Source organism: Aotus nancymaae, unplaced genomic scaffold (genome assembly GCF_030222135.1).
Source record: "Aotus nancymaae isolate 86718 unplaced genomic scaffold, 86718_ANA_hifiasm-v0.15.2.pri h1tg000008l, whole genome shotgun sequence".
Lineage (NCBI taxonomy): Eukaryota > Metazoa > Chordata > Mammalia > Primates > Aotidae > Aotus > Aotus nancymaae.
Window position 1 is genome coordinate 3,235,477 of NW_026988419.1, and position 21,782 is coordinate 3,257,258.

General features: G+C 44.2%; 1 protein-coding gene across 6 annotated transcripts in view; it reads right to left on the reverse strand.

The window, feature by feature from the left end:
• Positions 1-21,782, reverse strand: part of ARMC9 (armadillo repeat containing 9) — a 175,219-nt gene that overhangs the window by 104,006 nt on the left and 49,431 nt on the right. For all 6 annotated transcript variants that reach the window (XM_064372892.1, XM_064372894.1, XM_064372893.1 and 3 more), the window contains 4 exons: positions 15,839-15,873; positions 13,102-13,213; positions 9,648-9,740; positions 1,049-1,139 (listed from right to left, as the gene is read on the reverse strand). In XM_064372892.1, the coding sequence (XP_064228962.1) occupies positions 1,049-1,139; positions 9,648-9,740; positions 13,102-13,213; positions 15,839-15,873 (331 nt within the window). The remainder of the gene's footprint in view (positions 1-1,048; positions 1,140-9,647; positions 9,741-13,101; positions 13,214-15,838; positions 15,874-21,782) is intronic.

Genomic DNA, 21,782 nt, shown 5'->3' on the forward strand with positions numbered 1-21,782 from the left:
AGTTGGTTTTATTCAATCAACTATCTGATGACTAGAAAAACCACTCTTCTTGTGAGCTACACATAATTCACTGCTGTGTTCTTGTGGGGAGCACCATCTTTTTTTTCCCATGAAATCCTGAACCCAACATTCAGATCTACAAGGAGAAATGGGGGGTAGATGTTGTGTTATGAGCCCTTAAGCCTTCACAATACAGGCAGCCAAGGAGTGCTTCCATTCACATTCTCTGCTCCCTTTAGACATGCACAAGGCCTGGAGAGGAAGGTGGAAGCCATACCTGGGACCCTATAATAAACCCAGAATGGTCACTAGCCTGTTATGGACTTCTGAATTGATATGGAAGATGTCAATTTCAGACATAAGTTTCAATAGTATTATTAAATGAATGGTCCTCAGTAACATATCCTGGCTTATCATAAATGTTTGCCAAATGGATGGAAGAATGAACGAACAAATGAACTAAGTTGTAGACTATCATATATTCATAATTTGAAAACTCCCTTTATTCACATTATAAAGAACTCAAACAAATAAGAACTTATGGAAGATAATGGCACTTCACCAAATCATTTTGAATTCAGTTATGAGGGCATGTTATTTTCAGAGTTTTCAAATCCTTTGATTTAAGAGGTCATAGTCTTCCGAAGGAAATGGTGCAGTGTTTATTGGAGTCTGCTTTATTTCACCAAGCTTATTTTGCTGTAATTGTTTCACTTATTTTGTCTTAAGTAGAAAACTGTAGAAAGTGCATTCATTACCTGTGATATGCTTGAAAGCAATATAAAACATTACTATGTTACAAAACTAGAAAGCTTATAAAATAAAACCAGGAGGCTTACAAAATAAACCCAAAAACTGTCCAAAAGTGCTCTGATATAAACTAAAGCAATATGACAACAACAAATTTTCATAAAAGACCTTAGGTGAATTAAACAGTAACAAATTGAGCAAGCGTAATTGCTAAGACACTTGGGAGGAACACTCATTCTCAAAGGAAAAGGAATCACTATGACCTAGCTCTTCTCTTTAAGCAAAGCTGATGTCTCACCTTTTGCCAGGGACGCAAAAGCATTGATGAGCCTGGCCATGTACTGCCGTACCACGTCGCTCTTGGAGTGCAGCAACTGAAGCACACTCCTCTGGGGGACAAAGTCAAGACGAAAAGCAAGGTTAAGAGAAGGGAGATAAACATATGTCTCCTCTTTGGGTCTGGTAGTTCTCTTCCTCTGCCTGAATATATTAGAGGTGAAATAAACAGACTAAAGCCAAACATTTCATCTGGGTCTTGATTTCCAACTGGAATTTGATGAGACTTAGCAAAAATAAGTTAGTCAGACTTCCAAATTAAATGAATTCATTATACGAAGCTCTCAGAACAGTGACTGGCACGAAGGAAGCAGTCCTGTTTGCTGTTACCATTGCTGCTGTTTTCCAGGTTAGAATGGTAGATCCAAGACACACGCCTAATTTGGTGCCCTCTAAACCACAGTAAAACAATAAATGCACTGTTAAAAAAGATAATTCCTAAGGACAGAGAGAACAGCAAAAGAAATGATAATGCCACAGTTCTGGAAGCAGGAATGCAGGATGGCAAGAGGCTTAGAAGGCCGAAGAAGGTCCAATCTCAAGGCAGCAAGGGGCACTGTGGAATTACCCAATTTCCATTACTGACTCCTCAAAGGGCTTAAGAGCTGGAGAAAAATGAAGATGAATGAATGAAAGTTGTTTAAGCAGCAGCTGGATCCCACTCATGTGACTCCTGTGCACCTCTCAGCACAGGGCTGTGGAGAGGGTGTTCCCTTGTGAGTGTGACACAGAGTCTGTGGATCAGGGACACCAGGCAGAGGACAGCAAGGGTTTCAGGGATTCTAGAACAAAATGGAGAGGGGGGTTAGTGTCTAAATACAGAACGAATGTAGAACAGAGGGCCACTCCAGAACTTGGCTCCCAGGACACTGGCAATCAGACCCTTCCCCTCTAGGCCCAAGATTAGAAAACTATTCTCACAGTGAAATGACCAGCCCAAGGGGAAAGAACTAGAGATGGTAAAATCAGAGGTTCAGCAAATGGCCCACCCAGATCCCCCTCGGTGGAGCTATACATCGAGAGGCCCTACCATCACACTCACTGGGCTTTTCAGTCCCCTTCACTAAATATGTCATTAGGAGATCACCAAGGACTACCAGACATCCAAGAAAAGTTTCTACCAGGAGGCCAAAACAAATAGGGGGCGGGGGAGGGGCTTGGAGTAAAAGACTGCAGGGAGAAGAAAACTAAAACTTAAATAAAAATTCATCACTAATATCCTGAAAGACATAAGAAATTGTATTATATCCATGAAACAAAATAATACTATCAAAAAGGAAAGAAAAGTTTCAATAACAGGGTCAGAAAATAAAGATGAAGAAATCTAGGAAGGCTGGGCATGATAGCTCACGCCTATAATCTCAGGACTTTGGGAGGCCGAGGCGGGAAGATCACTTGAGATCAGGAGTCTGAGACCAGCCTGGCCAACATGGTGAAACCCCATCTCTATAAAAATACAAAAATTAGCCAAGTGTGGTGGCACTCACCTATAATCCCAGCTACTTGGGAAGCTGAGGCAGGAAGATTGCTTGAGCCCAGGAGGCAGAGGCTACAGTGAGCTGAGATTATGCCACTGCACTCCAGCATGGGTGTCAGAGTGAGACTGTCAAAAAAAAGGAAGGAAGGAAGGGAGGGAGGGAGGGAGGGAGGGAGGGAGGAGGGAGGGAGGGAAGGAAGGAAGGAAGGAAGGAAGGAAGGAAGGAAATCTCCCAGAGAGTGAAACAAAAAGATAGAAAATATGAGAGAAACTATAAGAAAAATAGAAAACCAGAATGAGACTGTCAAAAGAAGGAAGGACGGAAGGAAGGAAGGAAGGAAGGAAGGAAATAAATCTCCCAGAGAGTGAAATAAAAAGATAGAAAATATGAGAGAAACTATGAGAAAAACAGAAAACCAGTTCAGGAGGTTCAACATTCAGAGAGAGAACACAGAAGACAGAAGGGAAGAAATGCTTCTAGAGAGACAAACACAGGTCACATACAAAAGATAAGGAAGTGGAATGGCTTTAGATTCCTTTTTTTTTTTTGAGTCAAGGTCTCACTCTGTTGCCCAGGATGGAATGCAGTGGTGTGATCACAGCTCACAGCCTCGACTTCTTGGGCTCAAGCAATCCTCCCGCCTCAGTCTTCAGAGTTAGCTGGGACTACAGGCTCATGCCACTATGCCTGGTTAATGTAAAAAAAAAAAAAATTTTTTTTTTTGGCAGAGAATGGGGTCTCACTATTTTATTCAGGCTGGTCACAAACTCCTGGGCTCAAGTGATCATCCTGCCTTGGCCTCCCAAAGTGCTAGGATTACAGGCATGAGCCACCGTGCCCAGCTGGCTTTGGATTTCTGAACAGGAAAACTGGAACCTAAAAGACAATGGAGCAATGTCTTCAAAATTCTGAAGGAAAATTATTTACAATCCAGAATTCTATACAAAGAATGAAGACATTTTTTGACCATACATGATCTCAAAAAATATACTTCCTAGGCCGGGCGTGGTGGCTCAGGCCTGTAATCCCAGCACTTTGGGAGGCCGAGGCGGGTGGATCACGAGGTCAAGAGATTGAGACCATCCTGGTCAACATGGTAAAACCCCGTCTCTACTAAAAAAAATACAAAAAATTAGCTGGGCATGGTGGCGCGTGCCTGTAATCCCAGCTACTCAGGAGGCTGAGGCAGGAGAATAGCCTGAACCCAGGAGGCGGAGGTTGCGGTGAGCCGAGATCACGCCATTGCACTTCAGCCTGGGTAACAAAAGCGAAACTCCATCTCAAAAAAAAAAAAAAAAAAAAATATATATATATATATATACACACACACATATATATATATATATATATATATATATATATATATATACTTCCTGTGCACCTTTTCTCTAGAAGCTATTAACTCAAAGATGTTCCATTAATCGAGAGAACAAGTCAAGAAATAAGATAATATGGGGCACTGGGGTCCAATTCAGGAGAGCAGTGAAAGGAATCAGTAACAGTTTGGTGAAGAGACGCCTGGAGGGCAGCTATGCACCAGATGTTGTCCAGACTAAACCCAGCTGACTCAAGAGAGTGACATGTCAAAGGCCATTGCCCCCAAGATGCCTATTACCATTACAACAATTGAGGTCAAATTTTTACTAAGGTATAGCATCTACACAGAACACTGCACAGATCACGTGTACAGCCTGGTGAGTTTTCACAAACTGAACATGCGGCTAACTAGCAACCAGGTCAAGAAACAGAACATGCCCATGGTCCCAGAAGCCCTTCCAGAACCGCATTCCAAACCAAGGGTGATCTCTCCTGGCTTCTAAAATCATAGATTCATGTTACTTGGTTTTAAATTTTTTAATAAATGAAACCATATATTATATAGTCTCTTATATTTGACTTTTTCATTCAACAATCTGCTTGTGATATTCACCCGTGGTCTCTGCTGTGCGCTCCTTCCCACTGCTTAAGGTGTCCCATTTTACAAATACATCACAGGTATTCATTCTACTGCTGACTGATATTTGGGTTGCAGCCAGCGTTTTGGTTCTTATAAGAAGTGCAGCTATGAATATTTATGTATGTTTTTTAGTGAAAATATGGGCACATTTTTGTTGGGGCATACCTAGGAGAAGCTTTGCTAGGACATGAGGAATTCAGTTTTAGTAAATGCTGCCTGTGTTCCAAAGTAGTATACCATGTCCTAATTTGTAAACAGAATACAAAATGTCCGGTGAGATGAGCCCAGATGCCTACTGGCATTTGGATAACCCTGACATGTGCTAGTGACGCTCCAGCTCCCATTTCCATGCCCTGTATGGATTAGCTGTGAACAGTCTTTTTACCCCCACAGAAGTATTCTCAAGTGATTGACTCCTGAGAACTAGATCAGGTACATTTACAAGCCAAAATACAGAGCAGCTCACCATTACCCTTGGGCATAAATATTGCTGCTGTCATACCTGTAATCCCAGCACTTTGGGAGGCCGAGGTGGTTGGATCACCTGAGGTCAGGAGTTTGAGACCAGCCTGGCTAACACAGCAAAAAAGTATCTCTACTAAAAATATTAAAATTAGCTGGGTGTGGTAGCACACACCTGTAGTCCCAGTTACTTGGGAGGTTGAGGCAGGAGAATCGCCTGAACCTCGGAGATGGAGGTTGCAGTGAGCCAAGATTGCACCATTGTACTCCAGGCTGGGTGACAGTGAGACTCTGTCTCAATCAATCAATCAATCAATATTGCTGCTGGACAACTGGCACCTGGATGATCTTTCAATTCTGCCACATGGTCTATGTTTCACAGGACTCTCTCCCAGCTTTGATTACCAATGTCACCGGAGGGGATCAATAAATGTTCAGGGAAGCTATGTCCAACTATTATCCCAAACTTTTGTTTATGCCATTTTCTCCTAGGTAACTTCATCTAACATGGGCACAGTCCTGTTTCCTTGCAGAGCGAGGCTGGTACTTGCTACTGAGCACAAAAGCAAATACAGTATTATGCAGGCTATATACATAGATGGGAAAACTATAAAGAAAGCAAGGAACAAATTAACACAGCAGTCAGGATGTGCATGCACACTTCACAGCAGCACTATTCACAGCAGCCAAAAGGTGGAGGCAACCCAAATGTCCACTGACAGAGGAACAGATAGATGAGCAAAATCTGGTCCAACCATATGAGGAAGTATTAGCCTTAAAAAGAATAGAAACTCTGATGTATGCTACGACGTGGATGAACCTGAGGACATTAGCTAAGTGAAATAAGCCAGTCACAGAAAGAAAAATACTGGACAATTCTACTTATATGAGGTATCCGAAGCAGTCACAATCATAGAGACAAACAGTAGAATGGGAATTTGCCAGGGGCCTGGAGTAAGGGCAAACGGAGAATTATTGCTTAACAGGTACTAAGTTTCAGTTTTACAAGATGAAAAAAGTTATTTATGGAGATTGACGGTAGGTGATGTTTGCACAGCATTATGAATGCATTTTATACCACTCAAATGTACACTTAAAAATGGTTAAGATGGTTAGAGGTATGAAGAATTTTGTATTTTTAGTAGAGATGGGGTTTCACCATGTTGGCCAGGCTGGTCTCGAACTCCTGAGCTCAGGTTTCAGCTAAAAATGAAAAATTCAGAATTCAGCTAAAAATGAAAAATTCAGAATTCAGCTAAAAATGAAAAACTCAGCTTGCAATTTCATTAAATCTGGCTCCATTCAAGTTTTTGGTCTCAAACTGTAATTCTCAAAGCACCCTGGACCAGCAGTATTGGCATCACTGGAAAACTTGCTGGAAATGCAAATCCTTGGGCCCTACCCTAGACCTACTTAACAGAAACTGTTGGTGGGACCTGATCTGTGTTTTAATGAGACCTCCAGGAGATAATGACGCACATTAAATTTTGAGAACCACTACAGGAGAGGAACAAACCAAGGAGTTCAATTTCCTGTCTGTACAGGCCAGGTTACCACGGTGCCACAGTGACACAGAATCCATGCTGGACAATGAGTCTTTCTGCCCTGCAGATTCTCTGACATCTTAAGACAACTTATACTCATTTCTTTTTTTTTTTTTTTGAGACAGAGTCTCACTCTGCTGCCCAGGCTGGAGTCCAGTGGCATGATCTTGGCTCACTGCTACCTCTGCCTTCCAGGTTCAAGCAATTCTCCTGCCTTAGCCTCCCAAGTAGCTGGGATTATAGGCACACATCACCACATCTGGCTAATTTTTGTATTTTTAGTAGAGACAGGGTTTCACCATGTTGGCCAGGCTGGTCTCAAACTCCTGAGCTCAGGTGATCCACCTGCCTCGGCCTCCCAAAATGCTGGGATTACAGGCATGAGCCATCACATCTGGCCTATTTCTTCTTTTTTTTTTTTAAAAAAAAAATTATTTCAAGTTTATGGGGTACAGGTGGTTTTTAATTACATGGATAAGTTATTTAGTGGTGATTTCTGAGACTTTAGTGCACCCATTGGGTACAGTGAACTCTGTCACCTGTGCAAAGTCCATTGTATCATTTTTGTTTGCATCTTCATCTCTTAGCTCCCACTTATAAGTGAGAACATATGATATTTGGTTTTCCATTCCTCAGTTACTTCACTTAGAATAATGGCCTCCAGCTCCATCCAAGTTGCCCCAAAAGACATTGTTTCATTCCTTTTTATGGCTGAGTGGTATCCCATGGTATATATATACTACATTTTCTTTAGGCACTCATTGGTTGATGGGCACTTAGGTTGGTTCCAAATCTTTATAACTGCAAATTGAAAACATGTGTGTACATGTGTCTTTTTCATATAATGACTTATTTTTCTTTGGATAGATACCCAGTAGTGGGATTGTTGAACCAAACGTTAGTTCTACATTGAGTTCTTTAGGGAATTTTCATACTGTTTTCCATAGTGGTTGTATTAATTTACATTGCCACCAGCAGTGCAAAAGGGTTCAGCTCATTTCTTCTTAAGCAAACCGTAGCTGGGCGCACTGGCTGAAGCCCGTAATCCCAGCATTTGGGAGACTTGAGGTGGGCGGATCACCTGAGGTCAGGAGTTTGAGACTAGCCTGGCCAAATGGTGAAACATTTTTAGTAGTCTCTCACTAAAAATACAAAAGTTATCTGGGTGTGATGGTGGGCATCTGTAATCCTAGCTACTTGCGGGGCTGAGGCAGGAGAATCGCTTGAACTCAGGAGGTGGAGGTTGCAGTGAGCCGAGATTGTGCCATTGCACTCCAGCCTGGGCAACAAGAGTGAGACTCCAACTCAAAATAAATAAATAAACCACAGGAATTATATATAATGACTTGAGGAAGAAATTACTCTCTTCAATGACTATGGAGATCGCTGTATTTTTGACAAAAACTACAGATGACAAAACACAAGACACCTTTCATAAGAGGACACATTATGGTTTTATGTATAATCAAGAAAGAAAAGAAAAACACTGCCAATTAAACTATAATATGCCATTCACTGTCAGATACACACCAGTAGCAAAGATGCTAAGACGGGGAAAAGTGTATCTTTGACTCAATGAAATAATGTTAGAAATAATCAATATTGACTTTACTCCTTGAATTTGAGTTTGGAAGTTGTAACAATATATTATTCAGCTGCTTCATGCCTTATAGGATGGATTCAATGCCATTAAAAATCCAACAGGAAAAAAAGCAAGATAATAAGTCAAGAATATGAGAGTATTTTCAAACTTAACAGAACTCTTTCATGAGAGCATTAAGACTACATTCGCAGAGTAAACTGGCAACTAGAAACTCAAATTGTATTGCCTGTATGCACAACAGATTAATGTGTAAATCCCTTCCCCAGGGTCTGTTGCTATGGTTTGAATGTCCCCACCAAAACTCATATTGACATTTAATTGCCAATGTTGTAGTACAGGGAGGCGGGACCTTTAAGAAGATATTAGGCATTAATGGATTACTGCCATTATTGCTGGAGTGGGTTAGTTATCATGAGTAACCTCCTGATAAAAAGACAGCTTTGCCCTCCATTCTCTGTCATGTGTGCTCACTTCTGCCTTCTGCCTTTTGCTTTGGGATGACTCTTGCCAGATGCTGGCGCCATGCTCTTGGACTTCCTAGACTCCAGAACTGTTGAGTACAATACACTTGTATTGTTTATAAATTACCCAATCTGTGTTATTCTGTTCTAGCAGCAGGAAATGGCCTAAGACAGTTATTTAATCAGTGAGAGTTAAGACAATTTGATACTCCACTCAGTGCATATATTGTGAAGTTTAACATACATTTTTACCACACTCTGGATAAAAATTCAACTGAAATAATAAAATGTAGTACCGTCTTAACATGTGCCAAATTCAAAATCCTGATCCTCCTCCTGTCCAGTGAAGTTTGGTGCAGATACAGGTAGGAGGGGCAGGGACAGAGAGAAAGACCATTAGTGACTGCTCGGTGCCAGGCCTGGAGCTAAGGACTCCCACATACGACTGTATGTAATCATCCCAACAACCTCCCAAGGCAGGCACAGCTCCTTTCCCAGACGAAGAAGTGCCTGAGATTGAGTAACTCGCTTACGGTGACCTGGCTAATGAGTGGTAGAGCAGAGGTTGGAAAGAAAGTTTATTTTACCCCAAATCTCATACTTTTCCCACAGGATCAGTAGACCTATCTGGTCCAAAACTATATATAAATACTATATTAAAGACACTTTTAGTCAGGCCCAAATGTAACCAACCTGAATTTGCTTACCTACTTCGTTTCTCTGAAGTCATACTCAGTTTTCAGGACTTATGGCAAGCAGCGTGAAGTGAGGTCGTGGGGTCAAAGAGTTGGGAATTTGAGAAAAGGAAAAACGGCAGAAAAGAGCTCCAGAGATGATGAATCAAGTAGTTCTAACTTGTTTAGAACTCTTTACTAGAAGCAAAAAGTAGGACAATGCCCAGGGTGAACAAAAGATCTCATGAGCTCAAGGCTGACATACAATTACGATGCTGAAAATGTGCACGGAAATTAAAACTTCCCCTAGATGGGGAATGATGCTAAGATCATTACCTAGAACTGAAGGCCCTGGCCAGGATGTGAGCCACCTCTTACCAACCTGGTTGTGACTATGACAGTCCAAGAGGTCATTGCTGATGTAGGCCTGCAGAACGGTCTCCCTCTGCTCTCCAGGATGGGATGTGGTCAAGCGCTGGAGCAAAGAAAAACAAAAGTAGCAAGACCTTAGTCTTATAATGGAGAAAAGTTTCACGTAGCAGGTGTGTTTTAAATGGCAGTATCAGTAACTACACATTTAACCAAACAAAATAAATAATATCCAGCTGTAGGGGGGTGAGTTAACTGGTTAACCAAATAACAAGAACCTATGATGTGCTTCCTAATGGGTGACACAGCAGATGCTGGAGCCAACTTATACATGTTAAATCTCCAGAGAAGTGAAGCAGCAAAATGCTCAGATCATAAGTGTGCAGACAGTGGAGAGCTCATCCATGCCCAGAGAGGCATTTCTTGTACAAAGGGGTTCAGGAGCTGGCCCCTGCAGGAAGGGCAGCCTACTAACCAGCACAGGGGAGCATGAGCACGGTGTGGGATGGGGAAGTGAGGTCTAGCTCAGGGAGGTACAATACAGGGCACAGTGGCACGGCTCAATGGGAGGGGCCCAAGGCTGACTGTTGAGCGCTCTGAATGTATGCCCTGCCAACAAATTCACTCTATCCTTTCTTATAGAGAATGAGTCATACAGTACATGTGTGCATGTGTGTGTGTGCATGTGTGCATGCATGCATGATGAGTGTAGAGGTAGCTGGCTAGAATTTTGTAGATTTTAGAAAGCCGTAAGTCTGTTATGTTGCCACAAGTAAAAATTTACGCAATGTCCACAGGGCTAGAAGAAAACTTTCATGTGGAGAGCATGTAAAATGGGTGTATGAGTGTGCACATGGGTGTGTACAGGTGTGAGATGGGATATGAAAAAACATGTAACAGAGTGAGCAAATATCCTTGCTTTATCAGGAAAATCCTACTAGATAAAAATCCTGAGGCTGCAAGCCCTGCTTCTAGCCGACGAGAAGCTGGATGTGTAAAGAATATGCTAGTTCTTAGCATGGGCAAGAGTGCAGGCCAGAGCATCACACCCTTGGGCTAGGAGGAGAGCCGGAGAGGCCTCCAGAGCAGGCACTGCCAACAGATGTGACCACCAGGGCCCGGGTGTGCCCAGAATGTCACATCGGGGCACTGCTGCCCTTCTGTTGAGTTCACTGAGGTTGAAGTGAACTACCCTAGCTTGGCTGTGATGAATACATTTTGAACAATCCTGCCAACTCCATTTTGCCCACCCTGAGCTATGTTGGGCATTCTGTTCGAGAGCTTGTGGTCTGAGACACCTGCCATCTTTGTAACCAATTTTCTGAGAAACAGGGCCCACTGGCCTTGTACATCCTGTACCTGCAACTGTGTAACTGCCTACCCTACATCCTGAGTGAAAAACAACTTTAAATATAGTTTTGTTGTTAGGCTCCCCACCTCCCGAATTCCCCTAACCTGCTCCTTCTGCTTCTGAAATAATCTGCCTACCACCCCCTGACCCTAAACTGGTATAAAAACGTTGACCACCCTTTGTTCTAGGCAGAGAGGTTTGAGCTCTAGCTGACTCTCAGACACCGGCCATTAAAGGTGGACTCTCAACAAACTCAAGTGTGGCTTCTGTTTAAACTCACTCGGGTATAACAGAAGCAGGGGCAAGAAGCCGGGTGGGGCCACTGGAGAGGGACACAGACGAAATCCTAAGAAACCTGTTCACTTTTCCTGGTTATTCTGTGAAGATGTCACTCTCTCAGCAAAGGAATACCCTGTCTCAGCAAGAGGCTCAGGAGTAGCACAGACCAAGAGGAAGTGCAGCATCAGTAAACCAAGAGGCAAATCAAAGATGAGTTTGAGAGCTTGAGCAGAGAGAGGTAAATGGCCAGGGAGGAGACAGCCACTGCTGATGACTCATGCTGCCCCACCCACTCGAGTCCTGACCCAACCAAAACCACAACAGACATCACTGCTTTCCACAGGACTCTTCCTGCAGATCCTGGATATGTCGTCAGAGTCCTTCTCAAGACGTGTTTCAGGAAGTACTGCCATTCACTCGTGTGCAAGTGAGAACTGCTTCTATCCATAGATGGAAAATTGCTAAGGATCCTGATGCCGACGAAATGTATCTTTCATGAAGATGTCTGATGCTAACGAATTCAAATGGACTGTTCCCTTAAAGAACTGCTGGTTCAATCAGTGTTGGCTAGAGCCAGCAGTTCCCACAGTGTGGTCCAGGGAACCCTGAGAGGTCCTCCAAACCCTTTTAGGGGGTCTGCAAGGTCACAATTTTCCTAATACTAAGATACAATCATGCCTTTTTTATGATCAGTCTCTGAGAGGCTATATGAAGTGTGATACTGACAGTCAAATACAAAGCCGATATGAGAATCCAGCTTCTTCCATCAAGCCAGACATTAAAGACATCTGCAGAACAGCACTGCTCTTTTCACAGTTTTGGTTGTTTGGAAAGTAGTATTCATCATAAAAAGTGTTATTTATGTGTTTATTAGTGTTCATTTTAAATGAATTAATAAACACATATTTCAAATCTTCAGTTTTGTTTTTTTGTTTTCTGAGATGGGGTCTCATTCTGTTGCCCAGGCTGGAGTGTGGTGGTATGAGCTCAGCTCACTGCAACCTCCGCCTCCTGGGTTCAAGCGATTCTCCTGCCTCAGTCTCCTGAGTAGACGGGACTATAGGCACCTGCCACCAAGCCCAGCTAATTTTTTGTATTTTTAGTAGAGACAGGATTTTGCCATGTTGGTCAGGCTGCTCTTGAAGAACTCCTGACCTCAGGTGATCAGCCCACCTTGGCCTCCTAGTTAGTGGGATTACAGGTGTGAGCCACCATGCCCAGGCAAATCTCATTTTTAATTTCAAATGCTGTAAACATTGGTAGATAAATAACTTCACATAAATGAAAGCTCTTTGAAGTCCTCCATGATTTTTGAGAGTGGAAAGGGGTCTGACACTACAAAGCTTGAGAACCAACTGCTGACTTCAACTGCACTCAAGCTGTAGAGTAGGGAGAAAACTAACGATGGACACCAGGCCACTCAGAGTCTTGGGAACAGGAGTTCTTTCCTTGGTACTTCTCCAGGGTGGCTGCACAGCAGTGCCTGAATACAGAACCTCTGTAGGGCTGTGGGCAACCCTGACTCCATGCGCTCACACACAGGCCCCCACAAGCAGAGTGGAGCTCACAGCCAGAAAAGGGCCACAAGTAGGTACAGTCTTCTTGGCCTTGAAATTCATTTATTTAACTCATTACATCACAATTGTCATAATATAGGGGTTTCTTAAAGGAGGCCCAGGCTATCTTCAGAAGCGGCTTTCAACTTCCATTCTTGGTGTCAGCAGACAGAGGGGAAGAAAGACTTCTGGAAGATGGGTTAAAAGATACAGGCAAGGTAGCCAGCCAAGAAAACCACTGGTTTGGTTTGGTTTTCTAACTTCAAGACAAAGGTACTTACCCAGCGCAGAGCCTGCAACAAGAAGGCTTTCAAGCGGTCACTCCCCAAAATCAAATCCTTCTTCAGTTTCTCATAATCCAGGGAGGGCAGTAATGGAACATCCTTCAATTTCCTACTCAGCAACACAAGTTCAAACAGAAAGAAAAGGGCAAAAGGGCATGTTCATTACACCTCCTGAGCATTATGGCACCCGATCTAGAACCTGCTGTTCCCCTGGGCTCCCAGCATGACCAGCTTCCACCTGGAGGACGGCCTGGGGTCTAGGCGCCTACCCCAGCTTCAGCCAGCTCTGCTCTGCCTGTTCTGTTGGATGGACTGAGATTCTGTTTAACATTTTTCCTAAAACAAGGAGTCTCTGCTTGAACAGATTTAGAAACCCCTACAGATTCACCTTCAGCCAGAGGCCCCTAGGATGGGGAAGAAATCACCCTGGGGGCATCATAACTTTTCACTGAAGTCCTGTTTAGAATTCTGGACACAGTCCAAAGACGATGAGCATCAGCAGGCCCTAAGTGTTCTACCTCAACACCTGAAGCCACTGTTCCTCTCAAGCCTGAGCGACTGGACTGGGGGAATAAGAGCAAGTCAGAAAACAAGTGTGAAGCGTAAGTAGGCAGAGGCCGGGTGCAGTGGCTCACACCTGTAATCTCAGCACTTTGGGAGGCCTAGGCAGGTGGATCACCTAACGTCGGGAGTTTGAGACCAGCCTGGCCAATATGGTGAAACCCTCTCTCTACTAAAAACACAAAATTAGCCAGGTAGAGTGGCACATGCCTGTAGTCCCAGCTACTCAGGAGGCTGAGACAGGAGAATTGCTTGAACCCAGGAGGCAGAGGCTACAGTGAGTTGAGATTGCACCACGCACTACGGCATAGGCAAGACACCACAAGACTCCATCTCAAAAAAAAAAAAAAAAGAAAAAGAAAAGAAAAGAAAAAAAGAGTAAGTAGGTGGGTGGCTCAGCCCTCCGAGGAGGCAGAAGGCATGGTCAGGAAGCGGCATGGGATCACAGCCAGGAGATGGGTTGTAAGACAATTTGCAGACCCTCCTCAGGAAGATTCCAAGTCAAAGATCTCAGGGGAGCTAGGTTTCAGTGAGGAGAGGCCTCAGATTTGAGATCCACACAGCTCAGACTGCCCCGCCACCTGCCTTCGGTCAGCCAGAAATGAAAGGAATCATCACCTCAGCTTCCTTGTCACTAAAATAAGTGTCTTCACGTTTTGTTTTATTGTTGTTTTATTATAGCAAAGGAGATCAGAGGGCATGGAAAAACTGGTGAAATTTAATGAGGTTTGCGGTCTAGTTCACAGTACTGTATCAATGATAATTTCCTCATTTTGGTGTAATACTCCAGTATTACACCAAATGCTAAGTGCTGTATGTATATTAACTAATTTTTTTTTGAGACGGAGTTTCGCTTTTGTTACTCAGGCTGGAGTGCAATGGGGTGATCTCGGCTCACCGCAACCTCCGCCTCCTGGGTTCAGGCAATTCTCCTGCCTCAGCCTCCTGAGTAGCTGGGATTACAGGCACGCGCCACCATGCCCAGCTAATTTTTTGTATTTTTAGTAGAGACGGGGTTTCACCATGTTGACCAGGACGGTCTCGATCTCTTGACCTCGTGATCCACCCGCCTCAGCTTCCCAAAGTGCTGGGATTACAGGCGTGAGCCACCGCACCCGGCGGCACAGAGAAATTATATAATTATATAAGTAATCCCTCATCACAGGGTGGGTAGCAGAGGTGGGCTTTTAACCCTAGCCATCTGTGCAGTAAGTGATACTGCTGCCAAAGTGGCAGGAAAGAATAAAGTGCAGGGTTAAGGTCAGACGCAGGCAGGGCTGAGGGAGGAGGAATGCTGTGGGCATCTCAGGTGTCTGAGGAATCGCATAGTACCCCTGTCTTCCTTGCCTTCCCCACCAAGCTGGCTCAGAGGGTCCCAGAAGCCACCCTGGTCCATATGTCCAAGTCAAACGTTCTCAACTCCATTGCCACAGTCCCCTACAGCATAAGACACTCCCAAGGGGAACAGCCCAAATGATCAGAACAGGAGTGCTCAGGCACACACAGGGCTGCCCATGGCCCTGATCACAGCGTGATCCAGCAGACAACATAAATTCAGACACTGCAATGCTCTGTGGATCGCACTATGGTAGTAGATTCAATTCATTTCTATACAATACCATATGAACAATTCAACAGTTTTTTTCATTTGAGGCTTTCTTACCAAAGAAATAGAATAAATAAAAGATGGCAGGGCGCAGTGGCTCATGCCTGTAATCCCAGCACTTTTGGAGGCCGAGGAGGGCGGATCACCTGAGGTCGGGAGTTTGAGACCAGCCTGACCAACATGGAGAAACCCCAACTCTACTAAAAATACAAAATTAGCCAGGCGTGGTGGCACATGCCTATAATCACTGCTACTTGGGAGACTAAGGCAGGAGAATCACTTGAACCCAAAAGGCAGAGGATGCAGTGAGCCAAGACTGCACCATTGCACTCCAGCCTGGGCAACAAGAGCAAAACTCCATCTAAAAAAAAAAAAAAAGATTATTCTGGTTTAACAACATTACTTACAAGTACTCATATTTCCATTAATATCCACATGTAGCTCTAGCTCAAATGCAGCATTCCTCTAAACTAGGCTGCTAAGATGAGTGTTTATTAAAGACACTTTGAATTCTCGTTTTACACATTGCTGTTCTCCTTAATAAAATTCCTAAGAGCAGTTACTTACACAGGTGCCAAGGAGGCTCGCAACATGGTGGATGCCTAAGGGGAAAAGGACAGAAGAAAACAGAGTGTTAAACACTGATAGCAATGCACTGATCCCAAATTACCCTAATACCATGGAATCAACAGATGTGCAAAGTTTTAATCCACCAGGATTCACCAACCAAGGATTATAGGCATGAGCCACCGCACCCAGCTGGCTTTTTTATTAAGATTTTCTCTTCAAATATAAAAACATGCACTTTGTACCAAGTCAAGTGTTCTCGAGGTATTTAAAAAACATTAACAACCCCTCTTCCACTCCACTGTCTTTTAAACCTGTCTACAGGCAAAATTATTGCCTGCTTTACAGACATTCTTGTCCTATTTATTTTGTGTGTTTCTTTTTGCCACTACAAGCAGTGCTGTATTAAGCATGTACTACTACATCTGAGAAACGCATAACCAGATACAGTGTGTGGTGCTTGTTTGAACTGACTCAAATAAACTAACTGTAAAAAGGTATTTTGAGAAAATAAGGGAAATCTGAATGTGAAGTGGACTGGTATTAGCTGATGCTAAGGAATTAGTGTTACCTGCATTTGGTGTTGTGGCTATGTGTTTGTATATTAAAGCCTCTGATCAGTTAGAGATGTATATTGAATTATTTACAGGTGACATGACATGTTTAGAATTAGTTTTAAAGAACTCCAGGGTGGGGGCAGGGAATAAGTACAGAAGAAGAAAGAAACCAAGATTAGTGAAATGCCATTTATTGCTGAAGCTGGGTGATGGGCACTTGGGGGACCCATTTTATAATTCTCCCCTCTTATGAAATTACAAAAGCCTTGTTAAAAACGTTATTTATTGTCTAAATTATTTTTTCAAATTATGTTTTTTAAGAGATAAGGTCTCACTATATTGCCCAGGCTGGTCTTGAACTTCTGGGCTCAAGCAATCCTCCTCCCTCAGCCTCTGGAGTAGCTGGGATTACAGGCACGCGCCACCACACTTATACTTATTGATACTTTGTGAGCTAAGCTAGACTTCCAAAATCTAGATCAAAGGGTATGCGACTTTCATTCTGATAAACATTGCCAGATGCCCTGCACTGAAGAAGAGTCTTCCTTTCCTCTTATCAGTACTGGATCCTATCACTCTAAAACTTCCGTCAATTTGATGGGTTAAAAACAGCCTACTTTCTTAAATTTCATGATACTGGCCATTATTTTTGACCTTTCCTTCATGCCTACGTGATACCAGATGGTTTTCATGGATTTCAACCTCGAGGTTATACACACGTTCTTTCAATTCTTCTAACATTTTCATAACTTTATTTTTTACATTTAGAGACTTCATGCTTCTGGCATTCATGCTAATGTATTTTCCTTTGTGATATGAGTGCCATGTTAAGTCCCACCCAGGCCGTCCAATATCACCTCAGAATGTTTCCATTGGTAAGCCTTGCTTCTTTCCTCTCTTTTCTTCACCTCCTTTTTGTTCTTCCTTTTTAAATTTGAATATGAACACTAAGGTGGAAGGAACATAATCTTCAGGCCCCAGAGTTCCCTACAGCCTGACACCAACTGCTTCACACACTTCCCAGCTCCGACAGCCATCTAACTCCGTGACCCATGAAATAAACCAGCCCTTTCCTACCTCTGTTATCTGCTAGATATACACCCATCCTTGGGTTTATTTCTGGACTCTGCAGCCCCCTGCTACTCAAAGTGTGCTCCTCAGAGAAGCAGCATCACCCAGATCTCATTGGAAATGCAGAATTTTGGGTCTCATCCCAGAACTCCTGAACCAGAACCTGCACTTCAGCCAGGTCCCCAGGGGACATGCCTGCACAGTATACTTGGAGAAGCTCAACTCTGGTCCATAACACTTTCTTTCTCTCTTTCTTTCTTTCTTCTTCTTTCTTTCTATCTCTTTTTCTCTCTTTCTTTTCTCTCTCTTTCTTCCTTCCTCCCTTTCCCCTATCCTTTCCTTTCCTTTTTTGAGACACAGTCTTGCTCTGTTGCCCAGGCTGGAGTGCAGTGGCACAATCTTAGCTCGCTACAACCTCCACCTCCTAGGTTCAACCGCACCCGGCCAAACACCACTTCTAAATGGCTCAGACTGGCCAGGCACGATGGCCCCCACCTGTAAACTCGACACTTTGGGAGGCTGAAGCAGGTGAATCACTTGAGGTCAGGAGTTCAAGATCAGCCTGGCCAACATGGTGAAACTCTATTTCTATCAAAAATACAAAAAATTAGCTGGGCATGATGGTGAGCATCTGTAGTCCAAACTACTCGGGATGCTGAGGTGGGGCTTCTTGACCTCAACAGAGGTTCATATACCCACAATGGAATCCTTGAGGCAATACTTCAGCCAGGGGACTGAAGAGGCAATGGAGGCCCAAGCCAGAGGCACATCCCCATCAGATGGGGAGGAGGCTGCTATGGCCAGCTTTTTAACGGAAGGGGCACTTGAATGAGATGAAAACTACTTCACCCTAAGGTGATGACAGGTGTTGAGCAATACGATCAGATGCCTGTAAGACACCTGAGTCCTTCCTGGAACACAAAGGGTACAAAGAAAGGCCACTTCAGCTCCCGTGTGACAAATGACCAGAAAGGTAAGAGCTTTAAGACAAGTTAGAAAATGTGACTGTAAGCCAGGAGAGAACTAGGGAGAGCCTGAACAAACACAAAAACAACAGCAATGTAGGCAGGGAAGGAGGAAGCTCTTTCAGATCCCATAACCAGGCAAAGGACACGGAAAAACCTCAGACGCTTCCCAGGTTCAGGAGGGGAGACCACCTGTGTGGAGGAAAAGTTGAGCCTGATTTGGACGCAAAAAATGTGGTGAACCTGTCAGGCATTCATGGAGAGGCCAGCAAGTCTGGGTTTTCAGCTCAGCTGATGGCTGGTCACAGCTCTACCCACTGGTTCAGATATTATTACAAAGGTGTTTTCTTTTTTGAGACAGAGTCTTGCTCTGTTGCCCAGGCTGGAGTGCAGTGCCACAATCTCAGCTCACTGCAACCTCCACCTCCCAGGTTCAAGTGATTCTCGTGCCTCAGTCTCCCAAATAGCTGGGATTACAGGTGTGCACCACCACGCTAGCTAATTTTTGTATTTTTAGTAGAGACAGGGTTTCGCCATGCTGGCCAGGTTGCTCTTGAACTCCGGAACTCAAGTAATCTACCTGCCTCGGCCTCCCAAGGTGCTGGGATTACGGGTGTGAGCCACTGTGCCCGACCTACAAAGGTGTTAAACCCTCTCATCACCAGGTTGGTCTGGGTATGCAACAGGCATCGGTTTACAAGGTACAGCAGGGTCAGGGTGCTGGTTGGGAGATTCCTCAATACACAGGGTTATCACACCCAGAAAGATGGCCTGGACACACAGCGGCAATGTGGGGAAAGTGCAGGCATTTGCCAAGATGTAAGAAAATCACACGGGGGAGAAGGCAAGGGCTGAAGATGCTGAGCTTCAAGCTGGAGCCACAAGCCATGCAACAGGAAGCTGCTGACAAAGATAGCTGATGTGGAAGCAGGTGCCTTCTAAGAGCCACATGTCCTGGGCCTTTTCACATTTAACGCTGTAACATCTATCACAAAATCAAAAGTATTTTAATGCAAATTAAAATCACAGGGCTGGGCATGTTGGCTCATGTTTTTAATCCCAGCACTTTGGGAGGCCGAGGTGGGAGGACTGTTAGAGGCCAGGAGTGCAAGACCAGCCTGGGCAACAAAGTGAGACCCTGTCTCTACAAAAAAGTTTTTTAAAATTAGCCAAGTGTGGTGGCGTGTGCCTGTAGTCCCAGGAGACTGAGATGGGAGGATCACCTGAGCCCAGGAGGTCGAAGCTGCAGTGAGCCTGGGCGACAGAGCAAGACCTTGTCTCAAAAACAAAAACAAAAAAAATTTGTTGGTGGGAATGTAAATTAGTTTAGCCACTGTGAAAAGCAGTTTGGAAGTTTCTCAAGAATTTCAAACAGAATTACCATTTGACCCAGCAATTCTGTTACTAGGTATACATCCAAAGGAAAGTAAATCATTCTACCAAAAAGACATGTGTACTCCTATGCTCATGGCAGCACTGTTCACATAGCAAAGACATGGAATCAACCCAGGTGCCCATCAGCAGTGAACTGGATAAGGAAAGTGTGGTACATATATATGATGGAATACTATGAAACCATAAAAAAGACAAAAGCGTGTCCTTTGTAGCAACATAGATGCAGCTGGAGGCCATGATCCCAAGCGAATTAACCCAGGAGAAGAAAACCAAATACCGCATGCTCTCACTTGTAAGTGGAGCTAAGCACTGAGAACACAAGGACACAAAGATCAGAACAACAGACACTGGGGAATACCGGCAGCGGGAGGCTGGGAGAGGGCAAGGGTTGAAAAACTAACTCTCAGGTATTATGCTCAGTACCCCGGTGATGAGATCATCTGTACACCAAATCCCAGCAACATGTAATTTACTCATGTAACAAACCTGCACATGTACCTGCTGAGCCTAAAATAAAAGTCAAATGAATAAAGTGTTTTCACTTTTATTTCCAATGGGGCCTTATCTGGAGTTGTTGAAGAAAAAGAATGTTAATCCTCAAATGGGCCATCTTTCTAAATAAGGATGCATTTAAAAGGACACTTCCCCATTCAAGGAATCCACAAAGCCAGAGGTGCCACTAGGTGGGACTTGGGACTCCCCCAGGGGGCAGGGGCTCGAATTTCTACCTTAAGAGTTGGCACTGGACTCTGTCTCCTATCAGCCTGCCCTCTGCCCACTCCTGCCCTTAGGACAGAGGCTTGGTATGGGTGGAACGAGCCCCTCTCATGGCACACCTTTCCTCCAGCGTCTCTGCATTCCCGTTTGCCCAGGGAGAACAGGGGGCAAAGAAGAGAAAGATCAACCAAGGCACTTTCAACTGCTCTTGGCAGGAAAATGTATACTGCACCATTAGAAACAGCAGAAAACAGAAAAGCCACTTAAATGTCTGATAGAGAAGTGCTGTTCTCAAATTAGAACTCTAAAAGATAAAGAAAATATACACATAGGTAAAATGAATGACACATATGTAAAGGCTCTAGAAGGATGCATATGAAGCACAGGCAACAGGTTCCCATGGAGTACAGGATGCGCTGAGTGAGGGGAGGGGAGGTGGTGTGCTCCATTTACAGATAAAATGGTACACTTTCTAGCTAACACATTGTGTAATGCTAGCTCTAACCCCAACGCTAACTGCTTGTGCTGACTTTCAATACATCACAGCTAGGGAGCTGCTCTGCCACAGATGAAAGCTCAACAGCAGCCAATCATCCAGTAATAGCCTGGCACCGAGTTCCCTGCAAACCAACACGCTTGCGTGACTTGTGTAATCTTAGAAAACAAAAAACTCAGCGTTTTGTGCCCTGAGGGAGAAGTTTCTCCCTTACTTCTTATCACTAAGTTGCTGATAATATAAAATCTGATTTCTCTCATATCCCAGCAAGCCAAAGGCTCCGATAAGGTAAGGACTACAGAAAGACAAATTGGTTGGAGCAGCAGTACGCGGAGTCAAACGGAAAAGGCCACCTGAAAGAGCTCTGACCTCAAAGAAATGAATCCCATCATTATAAACCCTCTGGGAGTGCCTAGATACATGTGCCAGCTTCGATAACATGGGCAGCTTTCTGGACACAGCTACCTGGGCATGAATGAGGTGATGGCAGACCCACACTTCTTTCCTCTTGTGGTGTTTCTACTGTGGGGCGCTCAGTCAGTGGGAGCCTTCCTCTCCAGAGGGGGTGACTCACGGGACTGGTGAGGCTTGGGGAAAACCTGGGCATCACTGTCCTGCCTGTCCTCTTCTGCTTTGGGCAGAGCTCACCAGAAAGGACATGTCAACTCCATTTCTCCATGCCGCCCTCACAGTGGCCACAGCAATGGCAGAGGGCTAGGCTTGGCCAGAGCTGTCCAGGACTG